General features: G+C 40.3%; 1 protein-coding gene across 1 annotated transcript in view; it reads left to right on the top strand.

The window, feature by feature from the left end:
• Window positions 1-434: 434 nt before the first annotated feature.
• LOC135228392 (uncharacterized) overlaps window positions 435-26647 on the top strand; it is a 61615-nt gene continuing 35402 nt past the window's right edge. Inside the window, 2 exon segments of the mRNA XM_064274170.1 lie at window positions 435-493; window positions 578-880. Of these exon segments, the coding sequence (XP_064130240.1) occupies window positions 448-493; window positions 578-880 (349 nt within the window). The 5' untranslated portion in view covers window positions 435-447.

Below are 26647 nucleotides of genomic sequence, written 5' to 3' on the forward strand. Positions count from 1 at the left end.
TTAGAGGAAAGGAATCTCACCAGGCACACTTGAATTGTTCTTGCAGAGACAACCTGTGAGGAAGCGAAGGTCTGGTGGGATGAAGAATTACTTTCCCCAAGGATTTTGGTCTCTTTCCCTGGAACCTGAGAGGTAACTTCTAAAACATTGACATATGCTGACTGAATGAAGCGTCTTGGTTATTAAGAGAACCCTGAGCTTGGTGAAGGGAAGACCCAGGCAGAGGACTGTTCTCCCAAGGGGACAGGCAACATCCTTAATCTAGTGAGACTGCTAGAGAAAGGTGCCTCCCTTCAGCCTTTTTCGCCTTTACACACAAATGCACCTCCCACATGCAAATCCGACAGAGCTAGTCAGATGAACTCACAGCACATATTTACTTAAATTCAGGTTCCTCTTCATGTGGGAGAACATTATCTGGGAGACATGGATCTCATCCACGGGAACATGAAGCACTTATGGGTCTTTCTGTTTGTGGTGGCAGCTCCCAGAGGTGAGTGTCTCAGAGATTCAGACATGAGGGTATGGGGATGCTGCATCTAAGCACATGACTCACGGTGGTTCTCTTTGTCCCCAGGTATTCTGTCTCAGGTGCAGCTGAAGGAGTCAGGCCCAGGAGTAGTGAAGCCCTCACAGACCCTGTCCCTCACCTGTGCTGTCTCTGGATTCTCTCTCACCAGCTATGATGTAGGCTGGGTCCGCCAGGCTCCCGGAAAGGGGCTGGAATGGGTTGGTGCAATAGATAATGGTGGAAGCACATGTTATAACCCAGCTCTGAAGTCCCGGCTCAGCATCACCAGGGATACCTCCAAGAGCCAAGTTTATTTACAACTGACCTCTGTGAATCCTGAGGACACGGCCGTGTATTACTGTGCAAAAGGCACAGTGAGGGGAAGGCAGTGTGAGCCATGACACAAACCTCCTTACAGGGAGCCTCAAGCAGGATGGTCTGTAGGGGATATTCAGGAACTACTCAGGTTAGTGACCCATCTTTTCAGCAGGTGCAGGGGAAGGAAGTCAGAAAAGGGTTTCCTCTTAGAAGTTATGGTTTCCCCACGTGTTTCGTACCTCTCTAGGGACCTGCAAGCATAGTGATTCAAGGGAACATTCATGACGCTACACCTGACTGCTTTTCACAGGAAGGAGTTTTGTCTGTCTTTCTGCATCTGTTCCAGGACAGGCTTCAATATTTCTTGATGAGATCTCTGTTTGGAATTGGGGATACTATTCAATGCCATTGGTTGCCAGGTTTAGAAATATTTAATATTAAATATTTAATGCAGGAAATTTTTCTCATGTTCAACCTCAAGCCTGCCCCCTACCTTCAGATCAATTTCCAAACTTTTAATTCTCATGAGTGCTCCTCAGTCTAGGTTCACTCAATGCCTTTAGCTGAGAATGACTTGGGTAATGCTGTACACGTCGATATTAGCATCCATATATTACTGGGGTAATTTTGGGTTACATAAAATGCTACATATCATTAAGTGGGTATTCCTATTAATAGCTACCATTGACTAAGGGTCTTCTATTTGCTGTGCCCTGGTGGTGCAGTTGTTAAGCCCTGTGTTGCTAACTGAAAGGACCGAAGTTGAAACCAACCAGCATCTCCTTGAACATTACAGCCTTGGAAATCCTATGGGGAGTTCTATTCTGTCCCGTAGGGCCTCTATGAGTCAGAATTGACTCGCCAGCAATGTTTGATTTATTTATTTATATTTTGCTAGGCAATGAAGCCTTGTTTGTGCAAGTCTTGTTTGAACATTCAGATGCTGTCCAAAATGTTGGCAGTTTAAGCTCACCAGGCACTCAGCGGGATAAAGATATGAAAGTCTGTTTTCTTAAGAATTACAGCCTTGGAAACCTATAGGGCTATTTTACTCAGAAAAAAAAAAAAAAAGAATTTTTTTTTTTTTTTTATACTGTCACTGTGTATTGAAATCAACTCCATGGCAATGGTTATGTGCTGGATAGAGTGCTAAATTCTTTACTGGCATTTTATTATTTAATCATCATAACAGCCTTGTAAACCACACATTATATGTTTCTCATTTTAAAGACAAGGTCACAGAAGTTCAGAGAAATTAAAGAAAACTACTTATTGGATAAAATTGAAAATATTAACCAGAAAGATTACTTAGGAAACTTTGGGGACAATGAATTGATGTTAATGGGGAGGGAACAAGTCATAACATCATGGTGAGAAAGCACAACTTCAAGAATGTAATCAATGTGACTGAATTGTACCTGTAGTAATTGTTGACTTGGTGTATGTTTTGCTGTGTATATTATCAACAATAACAAAATTATCAACAATAACTAAGATAAAATAAATTATAGGAAAGGAAAAAAATATTTTCTCTTTTGTTGCACCTTCAGCTCACTCTTGTGTTGAAGTTGTCAATTTGTAGTTTGTCCACATTAGTTATTCTTGTTATTTTTTTTGTTTGTTTGTCTTCCTGTTTCTAAAACTTCAGTCTGAATAGTATCTTTCATTATAATAACCAGAAACTGGAAACAATCCAAATACCCATCAACAGGAAAATAGCTGAATAATTTGTGTATATGAATATACTGAAATGCTGAGCTTCAAAATCAATGCATTTTTGTTAGATATGAAAATATGGATTCATTCCCATATAAATTGATTGAGTGACAGAAGCTAAACAAATATAAAGACAACAGCCTCCTATCATTAAGATATATATAAATTATGGCACAGAAATAATATGAAGACAACTATGCGTTCAGGTTACCACAATCACATGAGAAGAAATAATTGTTCCCAAATGCATCGTTGCCACCAATTGAGACTGATGTAGAGCTCATTATATTTCTTGTATTTCTACTTTCAGTTGTACCTTTATGGTTTCCAAATTGTAATATCAGTGAATCAAACTGTATGAAATAGTTTGCATTTATAATGAATATTTACATATTGTACTCAATGAAATATCTTATTTTACATTTTCACTGTACTCTTTGATAGAATTGGATCTGCCTTCCCTTTGCGCTTAAACTAAGTTACAATATTCGTAGCAGTGAAAAATGTATTATAGATCATCTCTTCTAAACACTTGTAAGGTATTATCTGATCGAATCACTGACAGTGGCCATCAGGGGGCAGCAGTGTCATCCCTGTGGGACAAGAAGCCTTCAGAGCTTGAACTTCAGCTCAGACATTTCTTCCTGTCTAGGTAAATTCTGAAAAATATCTCATTGGCGACCACAATACTAATGGGGGTCAATGAACCATTGAGCAACTGAACACACCTAGTGGTGCAGAGGAAATTTTAGAGTGATCTGTGATTCTTCCTCCCAAGGCAACACTCTAGGTTATTCCATCACCAACTCCCGCCCCCATTTGTGTTTCTGGTGTCAATTTCTGTAATGTTTAATCTTCACATTTTGTACAACATTATATTCAGACCCTTTGACATCTCCACACAATAATAGTCCACTTTCCTCCCTCGTAATTATACTCACCTGTCTGTCCCATGATGCACTGCTGAGACTGAAACCACCATCCACTCAGAAAGGGGCTAAAGTGGATGATACATATGTACTACTGCAGAAAAGGGCTCCAGCGGCGTATTAACCAGTAAGCAAGATAAGCAAGAGCTTACAGTGTCAAGGAGTGCATGAGCTGACTTGTGTTCACTTCCTAATCTGTAGGAAGCAAGTTCACACAGGTTTTTGATGTGGTGAAACACATGTGAAGTTGTACATTACAATTTAGTAAGTGAACGCAAGGAACACCATGCATATCTTGCTTATCAGGTAAGCCACCCCTGCAGGGCTCCTTTGCATTTACTAATAAGAACGTATCCTACTGTATGAAAGAAATATGTACCAACACCCTGCCTAATAGTAACTTTTATTTTACAAACAAATTTTATATTTGGAAATAATGGTATTTACCTTCAGTTGCGTCATTAGTTGTATTTAAATTTATTGGTTAATTATGTTTGGAATAGACAAACATGCATATAAGAAAACATTCCACTAAGTTTTTAACTTCATAAAAGGTAATGGAAGGGGCTGAGCCAAGATGGCGGACTAGGCAGATGCTACCTCGGATCCCTCTTACAACAAAGACACGGAAAAACAAGTGAATCGATCACATACATAACAATCTACGAACCCTGAACAACAAACACAGATTTAGAGACGGAGAACGAACTAATACGGGGAAGCAGTGATTGTTTCCAGAGCCTGGAGCCAGCGTACCAGTCAGGTACGGCACAAGCACGGAGACCTGCTCCACCCCCCTGAACTAACCCCGGGAGGGGGACCAGCTGGTTCCACAGGCGGCGTGGGACACAGCCGGTAGGAGAAGTCCCTGGGAGGCAGTGACTGGTCTTGGAGCAGAAAGAGCAGCATCCGAGCCGGGGAACCGTCCCGCAGGGATTTGGACTGGACGCAGGTAGGCCATAAACACGGAGAGTTGCTCCACCCCCCTGAACTAACCCCGGGAAGGGGACCAGCCGGGTCGCGCGGGCGGCGTGGGACGCAGCCGGTAGAAGTCCCTGGGAGGCAGCGACTGGTATTGGAGCGGGGAGAACAGCATCCCAGCCGGGACACTCGGTTAGGGCACAAGCACGGGGAGCTGCTCCACCCATCTGAACTAACCCTGGGAGGAGGCCCAACTGGTTCTTGGGGGCGGCACGGCCACACGTCTGGAGGGACGAGAAGTCCCCGGGAGGCAGCGACTGATTTTGGAGTCGAGAGTGCACCGTCCCAGTAGGGGAGACTTGACGCTGGGCGTGGGGCTGGCAGCGGAGGATCTGACCGTGACTCCAGCCGGCCAGACCCCCCGGGGGCAATCTCCACACAGCCAGCACACATAGGTGACCCGCCCGCGGGAATCTCAGATATAATAGTCATTCCAAGCAAGACAAGCAACTCTGGCTATATTCTGAGGTGCTACTCTCCTATCTCTCTGTTCCCTCCCCCACCCTCCCCAGGTGGCTTCATTAACATCTGGATAGCCTGAGCCAGAGGGAGAACTCTGATAGGGATCTGACTGTATTTTTTTTTTAGCGGATTTTCTGGAAAAACTAGTTTCCCAGTGATGGCTCGGAGACAACAATCCATATCAAACCACTTAAAGAAGCAGACTGTGACAGCTTCTCCAACCCCCCTAACAAAAGAATCAAAATCTTTCCCAAATGAAGATACAATCTTGGAATTATCAGATACAGAATATAAAAAACTAATTTACAGAATGCTTAATGATATCACAAATGAAATTAGGATAACTGCAGAAAAAGCCAAGGAATACACCAAAAAAACTGTTGAACTCAAAAAGATAATTCAAGAACATACTGGAAAAATTAATAAGTTGCAAGAATCCATAGAGAGACAACATGTAGAAATCCAAAAGATTAACAATAAAATAACAGAATTAGACAACGCACTAGGAAGTCAGAGGAGTAGACTCGAGCAATTAGAATGCAGACTGGGAAATCTGGAGGACCAGGGAATCAACACCAACATAGCTGAAAAAAAATCAGATAAAAGAATTTAAAAAAATGAAGAAACCCTAAGAATTATGTGGGACTCTATCAAGAAGGATAACCTGCGGGTGATTGGAGTCCCAGAACAGGGAGGGGGGACAGAAAACACAGAGAAAATAGTTGAAGAACTCCTGACAGAAAACTTCCCTGACATCATGAAAGACGAAAGGATAGCTATCCAAGATGCTCATCGAACCCCATTTAAGATTGATCCAAAAAGGAAAACACCAAGACATATTATCATCAAACTCACCAAAACCAAAGATAAAGAGAAAATTTTAAAAGCAGCCAGGGAGAAAAGAAAGGTTTCCTTCAAGGGAGAATCAATAAGAATATGTTCTGACTACTCAGCAGAAACCATGCAGGCAAGAAGGGAATGGGACGACATATACAGAACACTGAAGGAGAAAAACTGCCAGCCAAGGATCATATATCCAGCAAAACTCTCTCTGAAATATGAAGGCGAAATTAAGATATTTACAGACAAACACAAGTTTAGAGAATTTGCAAAAACCAAACCAAAGCTACAAGAAATACTAAAGGATATTGTTTGGTCAGAGAACCAATAATATCAGATATCAGCACAATACAAGATCACAAAACAGATAGTCCTGATATCAACTCAAATAGGGAAATCACAAAAACAAACAAATTAAGATTAATTAAAAAAAAATACACATAACAGGGAATCATGGAAGTCAAAAGGTAAAAGATCACAATAATCAAAAAGAGGGACTAAATACAGGAGGCATTAAACTGCCATATGGAGAGTGATACAAGGCGATATAGAACAATACAAGTTAGGTTTCTACTTAGAAAAATAGGGGTAAATAATAAGGTAACCACAAAAAGGTATAACAACTCTATAACTCAAGATAAAAACCAAGAAAAACATAATGACTCAACTAACATAAAGTCCAGCACTATGAAAATGAGGATCTCACAATTTACTAAGAAAAACCCCTCAGCACAAAAAAGTATGTGGAAAAATGAAATTGTCAACAACACCCATAAAAAGGCATCAAAATGACAGCACTAAAAACTTATTTATCTATAATTACCCTGAATGTAAATGGACTAAATGCACCAATAAAGAGACAGAGAGTCACAGACTGGATAAAGAAACATGATCCATCTATATGCTGCCTACAAGAGACACACCTTAAACTTAGAGACACAAACAAACTAAAACTCAAAGGATGGAAAAAAGCATATCAAGCAAACAATAAGCAAAAAGAAGAGGAGTAGCAATATTAATTTCTGACAAAATAGACTTTAGACTTAAATCCACCACAAAGGATAAAGAAGGACACTATATAATGATAAAAGGGACAATTGATCAGGAAGACATAACCATATTAAATATTTATGCACCCAATGACAGGGCTGCAAGATACATAAATCAAATTTTAACAGAACTGAAAAGCGAGATAGATACCTCCACAATTATAGTAGGAGACTTCAACACACCACTTTCAGAGAAGGACAGGACATCCAGTAAGAAGCTCAACAGAGACACGGAAGATCTAATTACGACAATCAACCAACTTGACCTCATTGACTTATACAGAACTCTCCACCCAACTACTGCAAAATATACTTTTTTTTCTAGTGCACATGGAACATTCTCTAGAATAGACCACATATTAGGTCATAAAACAAACCTTTGCAGAGTCCAAAACATCGAAATATTACAAAGCATCTTCTCAGACCACATGGCAATAAAACTAGAGATCAATAACAGAAAAACTAGGGAAAAGAAATCAAATACTTGGAAAATGAACAATACACTCCTGAAAAAAGACTGGGTTATAGAAGATATCAAGGAGGGAATAAGGAAATTCATAGAAAGCAACGAGAATGAAAATACTTCCTATCAAAACCTCTGGGACACAGCAAAAGCAGTGCTCAGAGGCCAATTTATATCAATAAATGCACACATACAAAAAGAAGAAAGAGCCAAAATCAGAGAACTGTCCCTACAACTTGAACAAATAGAAAGTGAGCAACAAAAGAATCCATCAGGCACCAGAAGAAAACAAATAATAAAAATTAGAGCTGAACTAAATGAATTAGAGAACAGAAAAATGATTGAAAGAATTAACAAAGCCAAAAGCTGGTTCTTTGAAAAAATTAACAAAATTGATAAACCATTGGCTAGACTGACTAAAGAAATACAGGAAAGGAAACAAATAACCCGAATAAGAAATGAGAAGGACTACATCACAACAGAACCAAATGAAATTCAAAGAATCATTTCAGATTATTATGAAAAATTGTACTCTAACAAATTTGAAAACCTAGAAGAAATGGATGAATTCCTGGAAAAACACTACCTACCTAAACTAACACATTCAGAAGTAGAACAACTAAATAGACCCATAACAAAAAAAGAGATTGAAACGGTAATCAAAAAACTCCCACCAAAAAAAAGCCCTGGCCCGGAAGGCTTCACTGCAGAGTTCTACCAAACTTTCAGAGAAGAGTTAACACCACTACTACTAAAGGTATTCCAAAGCATAGAAAATGACGGAATACTACCCAATTCATTCTATGAAGCCACCATCTCCCTGATACCAAAACCAGGTAAAGACATTACAAAAAAAGAAAATTATAGACCTATATCCCTCATGAACATTGATGCAAAAATCCTCAACAAAATTCTAGCCAATAGAATCCAACAACACATCAAAAAAATAATTCACCCTGATCAAGTGGGATTTATACCAGGTATGCAAGGCTGGTTTAATATCAGAAAAACCATTAATGTAATCCATCACATAAATAAAACAAAAGACAAAAACCACATGATCTTATCAATTGATGCAGAAAAGGCATTTGACAAAGTCCAACACCCATTCATGATAAAAACTCTTACCAAAATAGGAATTGAAGGAAAATTCCTCAACATAATAAAGGGCATCTATGCAAAGCCAACAGCCAATATCACTCTAAATGGAGAGAACCTGAAAGCATTTCCCTTGAGAACGGGAACCAGACAAGGATGCCCTTTATCACCGCTCTTATTCAACTTTGTGCTAGAAGTCTTAGCCAGAGCAATTAGGCTAGACAAAGAAATAAAAGGTATCCGGATTGGCAAGGAAGAAGTAAAGTTATCACTATTTGCAGATGACATGATTATATACACAGAAAACCCTAAGGAATCCTCCAGAAAACTACTGAAACTAATAGAAGAGTTTGGCAGAGTCTCAGGTTATAAAATAAACATACAAAAATCACTTGGATTCCTCTACATCAACAAAAAGAACACCGAAGAGGAAATAACCAAATCAATACCATTCACAGTAGCCCCCAAGAAGATAAGATACTTAGGAATAAATCTTACCAAGGATGTAAAAGACCTATACAAAGAAAACTACAAAACTCTACTACAAGAAATTCAAAAGGACATACTTAAGTGGAAAAACATACCCTGCTCATGGATAGGAAGACTTAACATAGTAAAAATGTCTATTCTACCAAAAGCCATCTATACATTTAACGCACTTCCGATCCAAATTCCAATGTCATATTTTAAGGGGATAGAGAAACAAATCACCAACTTCATATGGAAGGGAAAGAAGCCCCGGATAAGCAAAGCACTACTGAAAAAGAAGAAGAAAGTGGGAGGCCTCACCTTACCTGACTTCAGAACCTATTATACAGCCACAGTAGTCAAAACAGCCTGGTATTGGTACAACAACAGACACATAGACCAATGGAACAGAATTGAGAACCCAGACATAGATCCATCCACGTATGAGCAGCTGATATTTGACAAAGGACCAGTGTCAATTAACTGGGGAGAAGATAGTCTTTTTAACAAATGGTGCTGGCATAACTGGATATCCATTTGCAAAAAAATGAAACAGGACCCATACCTCACACCATGAACAAAAACTAACTCCAAGTGGATCAAAGACCTAAACATAAAGACTAAAACGATAAAGATCATGGAAGAAAAAATTGGGACAACCTTAGGAGCCCTAATACAAGGTATAAACAGAATACAAAACATTACCAAAAATGATGAAGAGAAACCCGATAACTGGGAGCTCCTAAAAATCAAACACCTATGCTCATCTAAAGACTTCACCAAAAGAGTAAAAAGACCACCTACAGATTGGGAAAGAATTTTCAGCTATGACATCTCCGACCAGCGCCCGATCTCTAAAATCTACATGATTCTGTCAAAACTCAATCACAAAAAGACAAACAACCCAATCAAGAAGTGGGCAAAGGATATGAACACACATTTCACTAAAGAAGATATTCAGGCAGCCAACAGATACATGAGAAAATGCTCTCGATCATTAGCCATTAGAGAAATGCAAATTAAAACTACGATGAGATTCCATCTCACACCAGCAAGGCTGGCATTAATCCAAAAAACACAAAATAATAAATGTTGGAGAGGCTGCGGAGAGATTGGAACTCTCATACACTGCTGGTGGGAATGTAAAATGGTACAACCACTTTGGAAATCTATCCGGTGTTATCTTAAACAGTTAGAAATAGAACTACCATACAACCCAGAAATCCCACTCCTCGGAATATACCCTAGAGATACAAGAGCCTTCATACAAACAGATATATGCACACCCATGTTTATTGCAGCTCTGTTTACAATAGCAAAAACCTGGAAGCAACCAAGGTGTCCATCAACGGATGAATGGGTAAATAAATTGTGGTATATTCACACAATGGAATACTACGCATCGATAAAGAACAGTGACGAATCTCTGAAACATTTCATAACATGGAGGAACCTGGAAGGCATTATGCTGAGCGAAATGAGTCAGAGGCAAAAGGACAAATATTGTATAAGACCACTATTATAAGATCTTGAGAAATAGTAAACCTGAGAAGAACACATACTTTTGTGGTTACGAGGAGGGGAGGGAGGGAGGGTGGGAGAGGGTTTTTTATTGATTAATCAGTAGATAAGAACTGCTTTAGGTGAAGGGAAAGACAACACTCAATACATGGAAGGTCAGCTCAAATGGACTGGACCAAAAAGCAAAGAAGTTTCCGGGATAAAATGAATGCTTCAAAGCTCAGCGGAGCAAGCGCGGGGGTCTGGGGAACATGGTTTGCGGGGACTTCTAAGTCAATTGGCAAAATAATTCTATTATGAAATCATTCTGCATCCCACTTTGAAATGTGGCGTGTGGGGTCTTAAATGCTAACAAGCAGCCATCTAAGATGCAGCAATTGGTCTCAACCCACCTGGAGCAAAGGATAATGAAGAACACCAAGCCCATACGGCAACTAAGAGCCCAAGAGACAGAATGGGCCACATGAACAAGAGACCTACATCATCCTGAGACCAGAAGAACTAGTTGGTGCCCGGCCACAATAGATGACTGCCCTGACAGGGAGCACAGCAGAGGACCCCTGAGGCAGCAGGAGATCAGTGGGATGCAGACCCCAAATTCTCATAAAAAGACCAAACTTAATGGTCTGACTGAGACTGGAGGAATCCCGGCGGCCATGCTCCCCAGACCTTCTGTTGACACAGGACAGGAACCCTCCCCGAAGACAACTCATCAGAAATGAAAGGGACTGGTCAGTGGGTGGGGGAGAGACGCTGATGAAGAGTGAGCTATTTATATCATGTGGACACTTGAGATTGTGTTGGCAACTCTTGTCTGGAGGAGGGATGGGAGGATAGAGAGGGAGGGAAGCCGGCAAAATTGTCAAGAAAGGAGAGACTGAAAGGGCTGACTCAAGAGGGGGAGAGTAAGTGGGAGTAGGGAGTGAGATGTATGTAAACTTATATGTGACAGACTGATTGGATTTGTAAACGTTCACTTGAAGCTTAATAAAAGTTATTAAAAAAAAAAGGTAATGGAAGAGAAAGCAAAGAAAAAACATGGTTATATTTTGATTGGTGGTATTGCAAAGCAGTGGAATGTTCTATAAATTGCAGTTAAGTCAAATAGGTTGACTAAAAAAAAAAAAAAAAACATTGCAGTGGCGTCAATTCTGACTAATAGTGACCCTATGGGACAGAGTGGAACTGACCCATAGAGTTTCCAAGAACCCCTCGTGGATTCGAACTGCCAAGCCTTTTGGTTAGCAGCCTTAGCACTTAACCACTACGCCACCAGGTTTTCTAATAGTGTTATTCAAATAGAATCAAAGCTTAGAAAACCAGCACCTTCATAAGGCTGAAAACTAACAGAGAAGAAAAACTCACTGGGTGTTTATGAGTTAGGATTCTTAATAAAGAGTGATGGAAAAGGGATGAACATGTTGTCAAGGGTGGAAAACTTGTAAGACCCGGGGAAACAAGGCAGTCCATCGAGTTCCAGCTCTCAAAGGTTATACAGAAAATACAGAAAGAAGTAATAGATGTATTTCTTCATTGTGCCTCAATTAGCATTAGAGGCAATATTGTACTATCTCATACACTTCAATATGCATCCCTGGCTTATGCCATGCAACTATATTAAATGTGTTTTACCCAAGAAATGTGCTCTTGTATTTTTAGTAAAGTGTCCTCAGAGCTATTAGATTTATTCAGCACCTGGATTTGTCTTTCTTGCCTGCACTTTCCCTCGGAGAAGCTCCATCTATGGAATTCCTGAACATCGCATGCACCAGCACCTAACCTCACGTAACCCTTCCTCTAACGAGAATATGCCAATGAGAAAGAATGAGATGAGACTGATCTAGTTCTTGGGTCATCTACTTCCTTGTGCCACAACCCTAGAGCAGCTGTTGTGGTGTTCACCTTGGCTAAGTGACTTATCTGATCTAGATTGGGGGTAATAGATAGGATACATAACCCAGTTTGAGGGCTTCCTGAGATACTGGCCATCTGGGCCATCGTGTGGAAAAGGGAGAGCTCTAGGGACTTGAGGGATGTAAGAGTCTGATTTTTTTTTTCTCATTTCAGTCATTTTCACATGCTCACAGATCTCGCCTCATACAGCCTTCTTATATTTCCACAGACATGAGAATCGTTTCCTGACCTAAACATTTATAATATTTATTCAAATTGCATAGAAACCTCTTTCTAACTCTCAGCATGTGCACACAGACACACACATTTGACACACAAACACCAATATGCGCTCATAGTAATATACATTCTAGAAAATCTATACTTACACTAGTACTCACTTATGGAATGTCCATACACAGAACTATGCAGGTAGTTCCAGTTGACAACAAGGAATCATGAGAGTTAAAGAGGTCCAGGGAGAGTGGAGGCAAGTCATGAACCCCTTTCAGGCCAGAGCCCTGGAAGATTGGAGTACAAGGAAAATATGCTCAGATCTGTGCTAAGAGTAGGAACAAGGAAAAAAAATTCTTCATGGCTATGAATTATGACTTACCATCACTGAACACAAACTCTGTGTGCATCTTACCGGAAGAATCTACATCCGCTTCTGTTAGCTTAATGTCTGTTGGTAGCTATTTACAAGGCCTGTTCTAGAGGTGAAGAGCAACCAAGGAAGAGTCCAGGGACCTGAGCTTGAATGTGAACCAAAATCTGTGGTCTCTGGAGCAGCATGTTCCATATAATATGTTCTGACCCAATGTCCTCCCAAATGCTACCCAGTGGTATGTTAGGATAAATAAAGAGGATGAAGGTGTCAAATAACATGAAAGAAGAAAGAGAACTGAAAGTTAAGTGTTTCCCTATCAAAAGAAAAAGGGCATTCTCATAAGTATTTTTTTTTTCTCATCATCAAAGGAACTTCTGTCTGTAAGGAACACATGGATGATCTCCATGTCTACCTCTCTAAGCCGTCAGTAAGGGAAGGGCCATCCCTGGGGAGTGAGTCTAACTTTCTTCTTCCAGCTTCTAAATTTGACATTGAGACATTAGCTGATTCTTCCCTGATTTCTTCCTGGGGCCTCCCACAGTAAAATCAAGTCTTCCTCTTCCAAGTTCAATCCCAGAATCTCACAGGAACCTTCACACTGTGGGCTGGGCTCTCCAGAAATTAGAAATTTGTCTAGAAATGATAAGATTTCCGGTGATGTGCTTCCATCTAGAGATTACATCACCCTGTGAGTATTTTGAGTTTTCAAAAAAGAGACTACCAAGATAATGTTTTTCTAATAGTTGTCAATAATGTGTGTGTGTGTGTGTGTTTTTTTTTTCCTGTCCCCAGATGTCATGTCCCAGGTGCAGCTAAAGGAATCAGCCAGCATTTTTGAGACCAGCACAGACCCACTCCCTGTGCTGTCTCTGGATTCTCCACCACAACCAGTGGTCACTGCTGGGACTGAACACACCGTTCACCTAGCAAGGGACAAAAGTGGATAGACACAAATGTAACACGGGTAGAAAAGTGCTTAACCCATCCCTTCAAAGTTGAATCTCCATCTCCAAAGACATGTCCAGGAACCAGGATTTCCTCAGCCTGAGCTCTGTGAAGGTGGAAGACATGACCCTGTGTGAGTTGCAGTGAGGGGAAGGCATTTGGAGCCTAGATGAAACCTAGGCTGCAGGGAGGCTGGAACGGGGCTATTCTGAAGTGGGTGCTCAGGAATCACAGAGCAGGAGGGACCCAGTACCAGGAGTGAGTGCAGAGGGGCTGAGGAGGGTGCTCTTGTTGGTACCTGGGATTCCCCCCTTTCCTTTCTCTCAGCACTTTCCTCTCCTTCTCAACATTCATCTACCACCAAGTACTTTTCTTGCCTTTTTGTCCCTCTAATTTCTCACATCCTCACAGCAGTCAAGGAAGGAGGAATTAACATCCTCTGTTGCATGACATGTTATTGGTCCATAGCTATCTCTCCTCCAGTTTTCTGAATGAATCTGTTTTCTTCTTGAAAAAAAGACATGCTGAAGATTCTCACCATCACTGTAATTGGGAAACATTTCCCACCCTGAGAAATAGCCACAGGATCTCAGACATAATGTCATGGTTCAATGACATAGGGATTCAGGGGCATAGCTTTCAGGATGGTTTTCTCAGGGTACATGCTTCCTGAGCAGGGAGATTTCTTGTGGCACTGGTGAGCTCCTCCCTTCTGCAATTCATTTTGAGGACAGCAGTAGTTCCATGAACCATGGATATTATTCCCTCCAAAGAAATGGAAACCGATTTCACTCAATCTAATATCTTTTGTTAGCAAATCAGAGAACGAGGAATAAATACTTCCAGGATTTGTGAGTTGTACATGAAGATCATGTTACTGATTCAACATGTTGGTGAGCTGAGGCTTTTCCGCTGTTTCTGGTTATGAAGTCTTATGTTATGAAAGTTCTCCTGTAATGAGATAGTCTGCAGACTCAGTAATGTATAGCAGACACTCAGCTTTAGGGAAAAAGGACGACTAGTGAGTTGGTGGACTTTTGAACAGCAATAGGAATGATTACTACCCAGGCATGAATATCTAGTGTGTGCAATAATAATAATAATAATAAAGAAGAAGGACTTTAATTTGGCATGCAAGCATTCCGCTCCACTACCTACGCTGGTAGTAAAGATGTTTCAGGTGAAGAAATGTTCACCAGAGTTACTGGGTCTTCAAAATCATCCCAATGTATGATAAACATTACTTTGGATCCAGTTTTGTCTGAATTCAGTGTTTTTGTTACACTTCGTTACTGTATCGACATTTTGGGCTATCTAATACATTGAACATCATATAGTTTAATGGAGGTGTGAAATGAATCAGAATGGGTGTGTGACCATTCACAAAGTCTTGGATTCGTGGTGAATATTTTGTATTTATTGATCTGTTTGTGCATCTACTTATCTTTAGTATCTATCTATCTGTCTGTCTGTCAATGTATCATCTATCTATCATCTATCTATCTATCTATCTATCTATCTATCTATCATCTATCTATCATCTATCTATCTATCTAATGTATCACCTTTCTATCTATCACCTATCTACCTATCTATCATCTCTCTGTCTATCTATCTATCGTCTGTCCATCTGTCTGTCCATCCATCTGTACATCTGTCTGTCTGCCTATCTACTGGTCTATCTATGCACCAATCTATCTTTCTATCCTTCTCTGGGAGTAGAGATGCATTGACTCTATTCCTGGCAGTGCCCTTGATTCTTAGCTGCATCTGGATTACTGGCAAAAATATGTCATGATATGAATTAAGAGAACACTGGGCTGGGTGAAGGAAAGACCCAGGAGAGGATTGTTCTTCCAGTGGAAGAGCTAACATCCCTTATTCAGCAAGTATACAGGAAAAAGGGGCCTCCCTTTACCCTTTTTCACCTTTGTATATGAATGCAACTCCCTCATGCAAATCACCCTTAGGTAGCCAGAAGAAATCACAGCACACATTTACTTAAATTCTGGTTCCTCCCCACCTTGAAGAATATTTTCTTGAAGTCATGGACCTCATCCATGAGGCAACAAAACACATGTGGCTATTTCTCATTCTGGTTGCAGCTCCAGAGGTGAGTGTCTTAGAGATTCCGACATGAAGGTCTGGAGATGCTCTGTCTGAGCACGTGACTCAGGGTGGTTCTCTTTGTCCCCAGGTATCCTGTCACAAATGCTGCTGAAGGAGTCAGGTCCAGGAGTGCTGAAGCCCTTGCAGACCTATCCCCCACCTGTTCTCTTTCTGGATTCACTTTATCCAGTGAGATGGATCTGCTATGCTTCAGAAAAGGGTCTAGAATGGGACAGTATAATATGGAATTTGGAAGCTCAGTCTATATCCCAACCCTCGAAACAATATCACTAGGGACACATCCAAGAGACAAGTATATTTAAAACTCGGCTTTGTGAATTCTGAGGACATAGCCTTGTATTATTGTGCCAGAAACACTGTGGGGGAATTCAGTGTGTGCCCAGATATAAACCTCCCTGCAGGGGGCCAGAAGGGAATGGTCTGTGGGAGATATTCAGGACCCACTCAGCTTAGTGGCCCATTTTGTGGGCAGGTACAGGGGAAGAAGCCATGGAAGGGTTTCCTCTCAGAAGCTGTAATTTCTACACCTGTTCAGCACCTCCTAGGGACCCCGTACACAATGATTCTAGGAAAACATTATGACTCTGAACATGACTTCTTTTCACAGGAAGGAGTTTGCCCTGTCTTTCCCATCTTTTCCAGGACAGGCTCCACATCAATATTTTTTGATGAGACTTCTGATTCATCATTCCGGATACTATTTTGTGCCATTTGTTTCCAGATTTAGAAATATTTAATGCAGAAAATTACTGTCCTTTTCAACCTCAAGCCTGCCTCCACCTCCAGATGGATTTCCAATCTTCTCAGTCTCATGAGTGCTGCTCAATCTAGGTTCACACAATGCCTTTAACTTAGAATGACCTGTGTAATTTTGTATACCTCACTATTATCCATATATTACAGGGACAATTTTGCTCCCAGGGACAAATGGCAATTCTTGGAATCACTTTTAATTTTTCACATTTGGGGACAAGTACAGCTGGCACTAGTTTGAAAGTCCAGGAATGCTGATAAAAAACATACTATGCACAAGGCTCTTCCCACAACAAATAATTAAGTCGCCCAAAATGGCAATAGGACTGAGATTGAGGAACTCTAGTATAAAGCCTTAAACCCGGCCGACATTAATAGAAATGTACATCTTCCAAAATTAATGCTGTTTTATGTAAACTGTACTTAGATATACTTGAAGCAAGGAGCCCTTGTGACTCAATGGTTAAGTATTCAACAGTAAGCAAAGATTCTCAGTTCAAAACCACCCAGTGGTTTGTGGAAGAAAAGGCCTGGTGATCTACTTCCATAAACATTACAGCATAAAAAACACTATGGGTAGCTCCCCTGTGCCATATGGGGTCACGAGTCTGAATTGACATGATAGCACCTGATAACAAACCCGAACACAAAACTAGGACCCTTAAAGTTATAGGAATATGCAAACGCTTGGTCAATATATTTACAGTTTCAACAGTACACATATTCCTAAATATTGCAACTTGAAATCTAGCTGGGGAAAGGCATCTGTCTAGTATATTCTTTCTTTTTTTTTTTTTCTTCTCTCATCTGAGAAGTTATTTATTTATTTGTTTCTTTCTTTGTTTATTTATTGCTTGGACAAGTGTCTTACCACTTTTATGAAACAGGAAATGTGTTAGTCCAACCAGTAAAGTAATGAAAGTTATAAAACTGAAAAAAAAAAAGATAACTGATTAAATTCATATTTAGCAATCCAGTGATATTACAGTTGTTGATAATAGTTGTTGGTAGGTTCTGCCAATTTGATTTTCAACTCATATTGACCCAATGTGATGTAGTAGATCCGTTCCACAGGACTTTTTAGGCTGTAGTATTTTTTTATAATATTTATGATAACAAATTACCAGGTTGTTCTCCTACAGAGCAACTGGGTGGGCTTGATCTTCAAAACTTTCAGTTAGTTGCCAAGCACTTAACCGTTTAGTGACCAGGGCTCCTGGGACAGATTAACCACTAAGCATGTTGTGCATGCGTTTACTTGTGTTCACTTACTAACCTGTAGTGCACAGTTTCACATGGATTTTTATTATGCACTACAGAGTAGTGAGTAAACACAGGTAAAACCATGTATACCTTGCTTATTGGGTAGTCTCTGCAGGGCTCATTTAATTTTATTAATAAGAAAGTGTGCTACAGTATGAATGGAAAACATACAGCCTAGGAGTAAAATAATTTTACAAACAAATTGTATATGGGGAAACATGGCATTTACCTTCAGTTTTGCCATTAAAAAAAAAAAATTAGTTGTACTTAAATATATTTGTTAATTATGGGAGAAATAGACAGACACGCATATAGGAAAATATTCCAGTAAAATTTTGACTTTGTCAAAGCTAGTGGAAGGCAATTCAAATAAAAAACATGGTGATTTTTTTTTTATTAACTTTTATTGAGCTTCAAGCGAACGTTTACAAATCAAGTCAGACTGTCACATATAAGTTTATAAACACCTTACTCCGTACTCCCACTTGTTCTCCCCCTAATGAGTCAGTCCTTCCAGTCTCTCCTTTCCTGACAATTTTGCCAGCTTCCAACTCTCTCTATATTCCCATCCCCGCTCCAGACAGGAGATGCCAACACAGTCTCAAGTGTCCACCTGATATAATTAGCTCATTCTTCATCAGCATCTCTCTCCTACCCACTGTCCAGTCCCTTTCATGTCTGATGAGTTGTCTTCGGGAATGGTTCCTGTCCTGTGCCAACAGAAGGTTTGGGGACCATGACCGCCGGGATTCCTCTAGTCTCAGTCAGACCATTAAGTATGGTCTTTTTATGAGAATTTGGGGTCTGCATCCCACTGATCTCCTGCTCCCTCAGGGGTTCTCTGTTGTGCTCCCTGTCAGGACAGTCATCGGTTGTGGCCAGGCACCAACTAGTTCTTCTGGTCTCAGGATGATGTAGGTCTCTGGTTCATGTGGCCCTTTCTGTCTCTTGGGCTCTTAGTTATCATGTGACCTTGGTGTTCTTCATTCCCCTTTGCTCCAGGTGGGTTGAGACCAATTGATACATCTTAGATGGCCGCTTGTTAGCATTTAAGACCCCAGATGCCACATTTCAAAGTGGGATGCAGAATGTTTTCATAATAGAATTATTTTGCCAGTTGAATTAGAAGTCCCCTTAAACCATGGTCCCCAAACCCCTGCCATTGCTCCGCTGCCCTTTGAAGCATTCAGTTTATCCCAGAAACTTCTTTGCTTTTGGTCCAGTCCAGTTGAGCTGACCTTCCATGTATTGAGTATTGTCCTTCCCTTCACCTAAAGCAGTTCTTATCTACTGATTAATCAGTAAAAAACCCTCTCCCACCCTCCCTCCCTCCCCCCCTCGTAACCACAAAATTATGTGTTCTTCTCAGTTTATACTATTTCGCAAGATCTTATAATAGTGGTCTTATACAATATTTGTCCTTTTGCCTCTGACTCATTTCGCTCAGCATAATGCCTTCCAGGTTCCTCCATGTTATGAAATGTTTCACAGACTCGTCACTGTTCTTTATCGATGCGTAGTATTCCATTGTGTGAATATACCACAATTTATTTACCCATTCATCCGTTGATGGACACCTTGGTTGCTTCCAGCTTTTTGCTATTGTAAACAGAGCTGCAATAAACATGGGTGTGCATATATCTGTTTGTGTGAAGGCTCTTATTTCTCTAGGGTATATACCAAGGAGTAGGATTTCTGGGTTGTATGGTAGTTGTATTTCTAACTGTTTAAGATAATGCCAGATAGATTTCCAAAGTGGTTGTACCATTTTACATTCCCACCAGCAGTGTATAAGAGTTCCAATCTCTCCGCAGCCTCTCCAACATTTATTATTTTGTGTTTTTTGGATTAATGCCAGCCTTGTTGGAGTGAGATGGAATCTCATCGTGGTTTTAATTTGCATTTCTCTAATGGCTAATGATCGAGAGCATTTTCTCATGTATCTGTTAGCTGTCTGAATATCTTCTTTAGTGAAGTGTGTGTTCATATCCTTTGCCCACTTCTTGATTGGGTTGTTTGTCTTTTTGTGGTTGAGTTTTGACAGAATCATATAGATTTTAGAGATCCGGCACTGGTCGGAGAAGTCATAGCTGAAAATTCTTTCCCAGTCTGTAGGTGGCCTTTTAACTCTTTTGGTGAAGTCTTTAGATGAGCATAGGTGTGTGATTTTTAGAAGCTCCCAGTTATCTGGTTTCTCTTCGTCATTTTTGGTAGTTTTGTATTCTGTTTATGCCTTGTATTAGGGCTCCTAAGGTTGTCCCTATTTTTTCTTCCATGATCTTTATCATTTTAGTGTTTAGGTCTTTGATCCACTTGGAGTTAGTTTTTGTGCATGGTGTGAGGTATGGGTCCTGGTTCATTTTTTTGCAAATGGATATCCAGTTATGCCAGCACCATTTGTTAAAAAGGCTATCTTTTCCCCATTAACTGACACTGGGCCTTTGTCAAATATCAGCTGCGCATATGTGGATGGATTTATATCTGGGTTCTCAATTCTGTTCCATTGGTCTATGTGTCTGTTGTTGTACCAGTACCAGGCTGTTTTGACTACTGTGGCTGTATAATAGATTCTGAAATCAGGTAGAGTGAGGCCTCCCACTTTCTTCTTCTTTTTCAGTAATGCTTTGCTTATCCGAGGCTTCTTTCCCTTCCATATGAAGTCGGTGATTTGTTTCTCTATCACCTTCAAAAATGACATTGGAATTTGGATGGGAGGTGCATTGTATGTATAGATGGCTTTTGGTAGAATAGATATTTTTACTGTTAAGTCTTCCTATCCATGAGCAAGGTATGTTTTTCTACTTAAGTATGTCCTTTTGAACTTCTTGTAGTAGAGCTTTGTAGTTTTCTTTGTATAGGACTTTTACATCCTTGGTAAGATTTATTCCTAGGTATTTTATCTTCTTGGGGGCTACTGTGAATGGTATTGATTTGGTGATTTCCTCTTCGATGTTCTTTTTGTTGATGTAGAGGAATTCAAGTGATTTTAGTAAGTTTATCTTATAACCTGAGACTCTGCCAAACTCTTCTATTAGTTTCAGTAGTTTTCTGGCAGATTCCCTGGGGTTTTCTGCGTATAAAATCATGTCTTCGGCAAATAGAGATAATTTTACTTCCTCTTTGCCAATCCGGATGTCCTTTATTTCTTTGTCTAGCCTAATTGCTCTGGCTAAGACTTCTAGCACAAAGTTGAAGAAGAGCGGTGATAAAGGGCATCCTTGTCTGGTTCCCGTTCTCAAGGGAAATGCTTTCAGGCTCTCTCCACTTAGACTGATGTTGGTTGTTGACTTTGCATAGATGCCCTTTATTATGCTGAGGATTTTTCCTTCAATTCCTATTTTGGTGAGAGTTTTTATCAGAAATGGGTGTTGGACTTTGTCAAATGCCTTTTCTGCATCAATTGATAAGATCATGTGGTTTTTGTCTTTTGTTGTATTTATATGGTGGATTACATTAATGGTTTTTCTAATATAAAACCAGCCTTGCATACCTGGTATAAATCCCACTTGGTCATGGTGAATTATTTTTTTGATATGTTGTTGAATTCTATTGGCTAGAATTTTGTTGAGGATTTTTGCATCTACGTTCAAGAGGGATATAGGTCTGTAATTTTCTTTTTTTATGGTGTCTTTACCTGGTTTTCGTATCAGGGAGATGGTGGCTTCATAGAATGAGTTGGGTAGTATTCCGTCATTTTCTACACTTTGAAATACCTTTAGTAGTAGTGGTGTTATCTCTTCTCTGAAAGTTTGGGAGAACTCTGCACTATAGGCATTCGGGCCAGAGGTTTTTTTTGTTGGGAGTTTTTTAATTACCGTTTCAATCTCTCTTTTTGTTATGGGTCTATTTAGTTGTTCCACTTCTGATTGTGTTAGTTTAGTTAAAAAAAAAAATTAGTTTAGGTAGGTAGTGTTTTTCCAGGTATTTATCCATTTCTTCTAGGTTTTCAAATTTGTTAGAGTACAATTTTTCGTAATAATCTGATATGATTCTTTTAATTTCAGTTGGATGTGTTGTGATGTGGTCCTTCTCGTTTCTTGTTTGGGTTATTTGTTTCCTTTTCTGTTTTTCTTTAGTCAGTCTAGCCAATGGTTTATCAATTTTGTTAATTTTTTCAAAGAACCAGCTTTTGGCTTTGTTAATTCTTTCAGTTGTTTTTCTGTTCTCTAATTCATTTAGTTCAGCTCTAAGTTTTATTATTTGTTTTCTTCTGGTGCCTGATGGATCCTTTTGTTGCTCATTTTCTATTTGTTCAAGTTGTAGGGGCAGTTCTCTGATTTTGGCTCTTTCTTCTTTTTGTATGTGTGCATTTATTGATATAAAATGACCTCTGAGTACTGCTTTTGCTGTGTCCCAGAGGTTATGATAGGAAGTGTTTTCATTCTCTTTGCATTCTATGAATTTCTTTCTTCCCTCCTCAACATCTTCTATAACCCAGTCTTTTTTCAGCACAGTATTGTTCAGTTTCCAAGTATTTGATTTCTTTTCCCTGATTTTACTGTTATTGATTTCCATTTTTATGGCCTTGTGGTCTGAGAAGATGCTTTGTAATAGTTCAACATTTTGGATTCTGCTAAGGCTTTCTTTATGACCTAATATGTGGTCTATTCTAGAGAATGTTCCATGTGCGCTAGAAAAAGAAAGCATACTTTGTAGCAGTTGGGTGGAGTGTTCTGTATAAGTCAATGAGGTCAAGTTGGTTGAATGTAGCAATTAGGTCTTCCGTGTCTCTATTGAGCTTCTTACTGGATGTCCTGTCCTTCTGCGAAAGTGGTGTGTTGAAGTCTCCTACTATAATTCTGGAGGTGTCTATCTCACTTTTCAGTTCTGTTAAAGTTTGTTTTACGAATCTTGCAGCCCTGTCATTGGGTGCATAAATATATAATATGGTTATATCTTCCTGGTCAATTGTCCCTTTAATCATTATGTAGTGTCCTTCTTTATCCTTTGTGGTGGATTTAACTTTAAAGTCTATTTTGTCAGAAATTAATATTGCTACTCCTCTTCTTTTTTGCTTATTGTTTGCTTGAAATATTTTTTTCCATCCTTTGAGTTTTAATTTGTTTGTATCTCTAAGTCTAAGGTGTGTCTCTTGTAGGCAGCATATACATGGATCGTGTTTCTTTATCCAGTCTGAGACTCTCTGTCTCTTTATTGGTACATTTAGTCCATTTACATTCAGCATAATTATAGATAAGTATGTGTTTAGTGCTGTCATTTTGATGCCTTTTTATGTGTGTTGTTGACAATTTCATTTTTCCACTTACTTTTTTGTGCTGAGACTTTTTCTTTGTAAATTGTGAGATCTTCATTTTCATAGTATTTGACTTTATGTTTGCTGAGTTGTTACGTGTTTCTTGGTCTTTATTTTGAGTTATGGAGTTGTTATACCTCTTTGTGGTTACCTTAATATTTACCCCTCTTTTTCTAAGTAAAAACCTAACTTGTATTATCCTATATCGCCTTGTATCTCTCTCCATATGGCAGTTCTATGCCACCTGTATTTAGTCCCTCTTTTTGATTATTGTGATCTTTTACATATTGACTTCAATGATTCCCTGTTTTGAGCATTTTTTTTAATTAATCTTAATTTGTTTTTGTGATTTCCCTATTTGAGTTGATATCAGGATGTTCAGTTCTGTGACCTTGTGTTGTGCTGGTGTCTGGTATTATTGGTTTTCTTACCAATTTCCTTTAGTATTTCTTGTAGCTTTGGTTTGGTTTTTGCAAATTCTCTAAGCTTGTGTTTATCTGTAAATATCTTAATTTCGCCTTCATATTTCAGAGAGAGTTTTGCTGGATGTATGATCCTTGGCTGGCAGTTTTTCTCCTTCAGTGCTCTGTATTTGTCATCCCATTGCCTTCTTGCCTGCATGGTTTCTGCTGAGTAGTCTGAACTTATTCTTATTGATTCTCCCTTGAAGGAGACCTTTCTTTTATCCCTGGCTGCTTTTAAATTTTTCTCTTTATCTTTGGTTTTGGCCAATTTGATGATAATATGTCTTTGTATTTTTCTTTTTGGATCAATCTTAAATGGGGTTCGATGAGCATCTTGGATAGATATCCTTTCGTCTTTCATGATGTCAGGGAAGTTTTCTGTCAGCAGATCTTCAACTATTTTCTCTGTGTTTTCTGTCCCCCCTCCCTGTTCTGGGACTCCAATCACACGCAAGTTATCCTTCTTGATAGAGTCCCACATGATTCTTCGGGTTTCTTCATTTTTTTAAATTCTTTTATCTGATTTTTTTTCAGCTATGTTGGTGTTAATTCCCTGGTCCTCCAGATGTCCCAGTCTGCATTCTAATTGCTCAGGTCTGCTCCTCTGACTTCCTATTGCGTTGTCTAATTCTGTAATTTTATTGTTAATCTTTTGGATTTCTACATGCTGTCTCTCTATGGATTCTTGCAACTTATTAATTTTTCCACTATGTTCTTGAGTAATCTTTTTGAGTTCTTCAACAGTTTTATCAGTGTGTTCCGTGGCTTTTTCTGCAGTTTGCCTTATTTCATTTCTGGGGTCATCCCTGATGTCTTGAAGCATTCTGTAAATTGGTTTTTTATATTCTGTATCTGATAATTCCAGGATTGTATCTTCATTTGGGAAAGATTTTGATTCTTTTTTTGGGGGGTTGTAGAAGCTGTCATGGTCTATTTGTTTATGTGGTTTGATATCGACTGCTGTCTCCAAGCCATCACTAAGATATAGTAGTGCTTTTTTCTATATTTGCTCACTGAGTCTTATCTTGTTTTGTTTTCTTTCAATATACGTGGATGGGCTACTAGATTGTGCTGTCTTGATTGTTGTAGCCTTTGACTTACTTATGACCTATTACCAGCTGGTTTCGGCTGTTGCCAGATATATATGCCTGAGTCTATTCACTATTCTTGAGTAGAATCTGATTTTGGGTCATCAAGTGTGTGGTGCACCCTAACAACTATCCACCTTGAGAAGTAGTGGTGATAGTTGTGTGCACCAGATTCTATTAGCAGCTGGGGTTCACACTCCGGGGGGGGCAGGATGCTGACAGGCTTCCCCCATGTGTCAGTGAGGTCGGTGTGTCTCTATTCCTAAGGCACCTTGGTGGGAGGACTCTGCAGCTGTACCTTAGGCCCCCAATGCAAGTACCTCTACTTATTGGTAGGTGTCACCCTCCTTAGACCCCTAAGGCAAGAGGCTAGGTGGTCTGGGGGGAGCTTCAGCCCTCGGTTCCCTGTTGTGGGTCAGTTAGGGCTCTGTTGAATAAGCAGAGATATCAGACCTGTGAAAATTGTTTTTCCAGTAAATCTGCTAAAAAAAGTGCAGTCAGATCCCTATCAGAACTGCCTTTGTGTTATAACCGCCACCTTGGTCCCTGTAAGGATGAAAGCCCGAGATTTGGATCATATATGCTTGGCTGGAGCTGGTTCTGTGTTTTTAGTCCAATTAGGGAAGGATTTTTGGTCCCTGGGTTTTTCGTGGTTGCTTCTCTCAGGCCGGAAGAATGGGTTAGGAAAAGACCAGAAAAAACAAAAACAAAATGGGAAAAGCAAAGCCACGGAGCCGGAGCTGTTCTCCCTCTGCCTCAGGAAATTCCAGTGTTAATGAAGCCACCTGGGAAGGGGAGGGGAGGGTTCAGAAAAACAGCAGAGAGTAGCACCCTGGAATATAGCCAAAGTTGCTTATCTTGCTTGGGATGACTATTTTATCTGAGATTCCCGAGGGGCGTGTCGCCTATGTGTGCTGGCTGTGTGGAGATTGTCCCCGAGGGTCTGGCCCGCTGAAGCCGCGGTCAGATCCTCTGCTACCAATCCAAAGCCCAGCGTCAAGGTTCCTCTGCTGGGACGCTGCACTCCCAGCTCCAAAATCAGTTGCTGTCTCCCAGGGACTTCTCCTCCCACCAGCCGCATCGCTGCGCCCCCGCGGACCGGCTGGGCCCCTCCCGGGGTAGTTCAGAGGAGTAGGGCTGTGCCCTGTGTTTGCACTGTGACCAGATGCCACGTTCAGCTCCCCTGTGCCCAGTCCAAAGCCCGGCGCCAAGATTCCCCAGCTGGGACGCTGCACTCCCGTTTCCAAAACCAGTCACTGCCTCCTGAGGACTTCTCCTCCTACCAGCTGTGTGGCCGTGCCGCCCGCGGGGAACAGCTGGGCCCCCTCCCGGGTTCAGCTCAGGGGGCTAGGTCTGCGTCCCATGTTTGCGCCATCACAGATGTCATGTTCAGCTCCCCTGCGCCCAGTCCTAAGCCCAGCGCCAAGGTTACCTGACTGGGACACTGGCTGCAGACTCCAAAAACAGTCACTGCTTCCCCGTAGTTGTTCGTTCTCCATCTCTGTCACTCAGGTCAACTCTTTAAATCTGTGTTTGCTGTTCAGGGATCGTAGATTGTCATGTAAGTGATCGATTCACTTGTTTTTCCGAGTCTTTGTTGCATGAGGGATCCGAGGTAGCATCTACCTAGTCAGCCATCTTGGTCCCGCCTCCCATGGTGATATTTTGATTGGTGATATTGCAAAGCAGTGGAATGTTCTATAAATTGCAGTTAGGTCAAATAGGTTGATAAAACCAAAAGCCAAACCCATTGCCTTTGAGTCAATTCTGATTCATAGCAACCTTATAGAACAGAGTAAAACTGCCTCATAGAGTTTCCAAGGAGTGGTTGATGGATTCAAACTGCCTACCTTTGGATTAGCAGCTGAACTTGAAACCACTACACCACCAG

This window comes from Loxodonta africana, chromosome 21, assembly GCF_030014295.1.
Source record: "Loxodonta africana isolate mLoxAfr1 chromosome 21, mLoxAfr1.hap2, whole genome shotgun sequence".
NCBI lineage: Eukaryota > Metazoa > Chordata > Mammalia > Proboscidea > Elephantidae > Loxodonta > Loxodonta africana.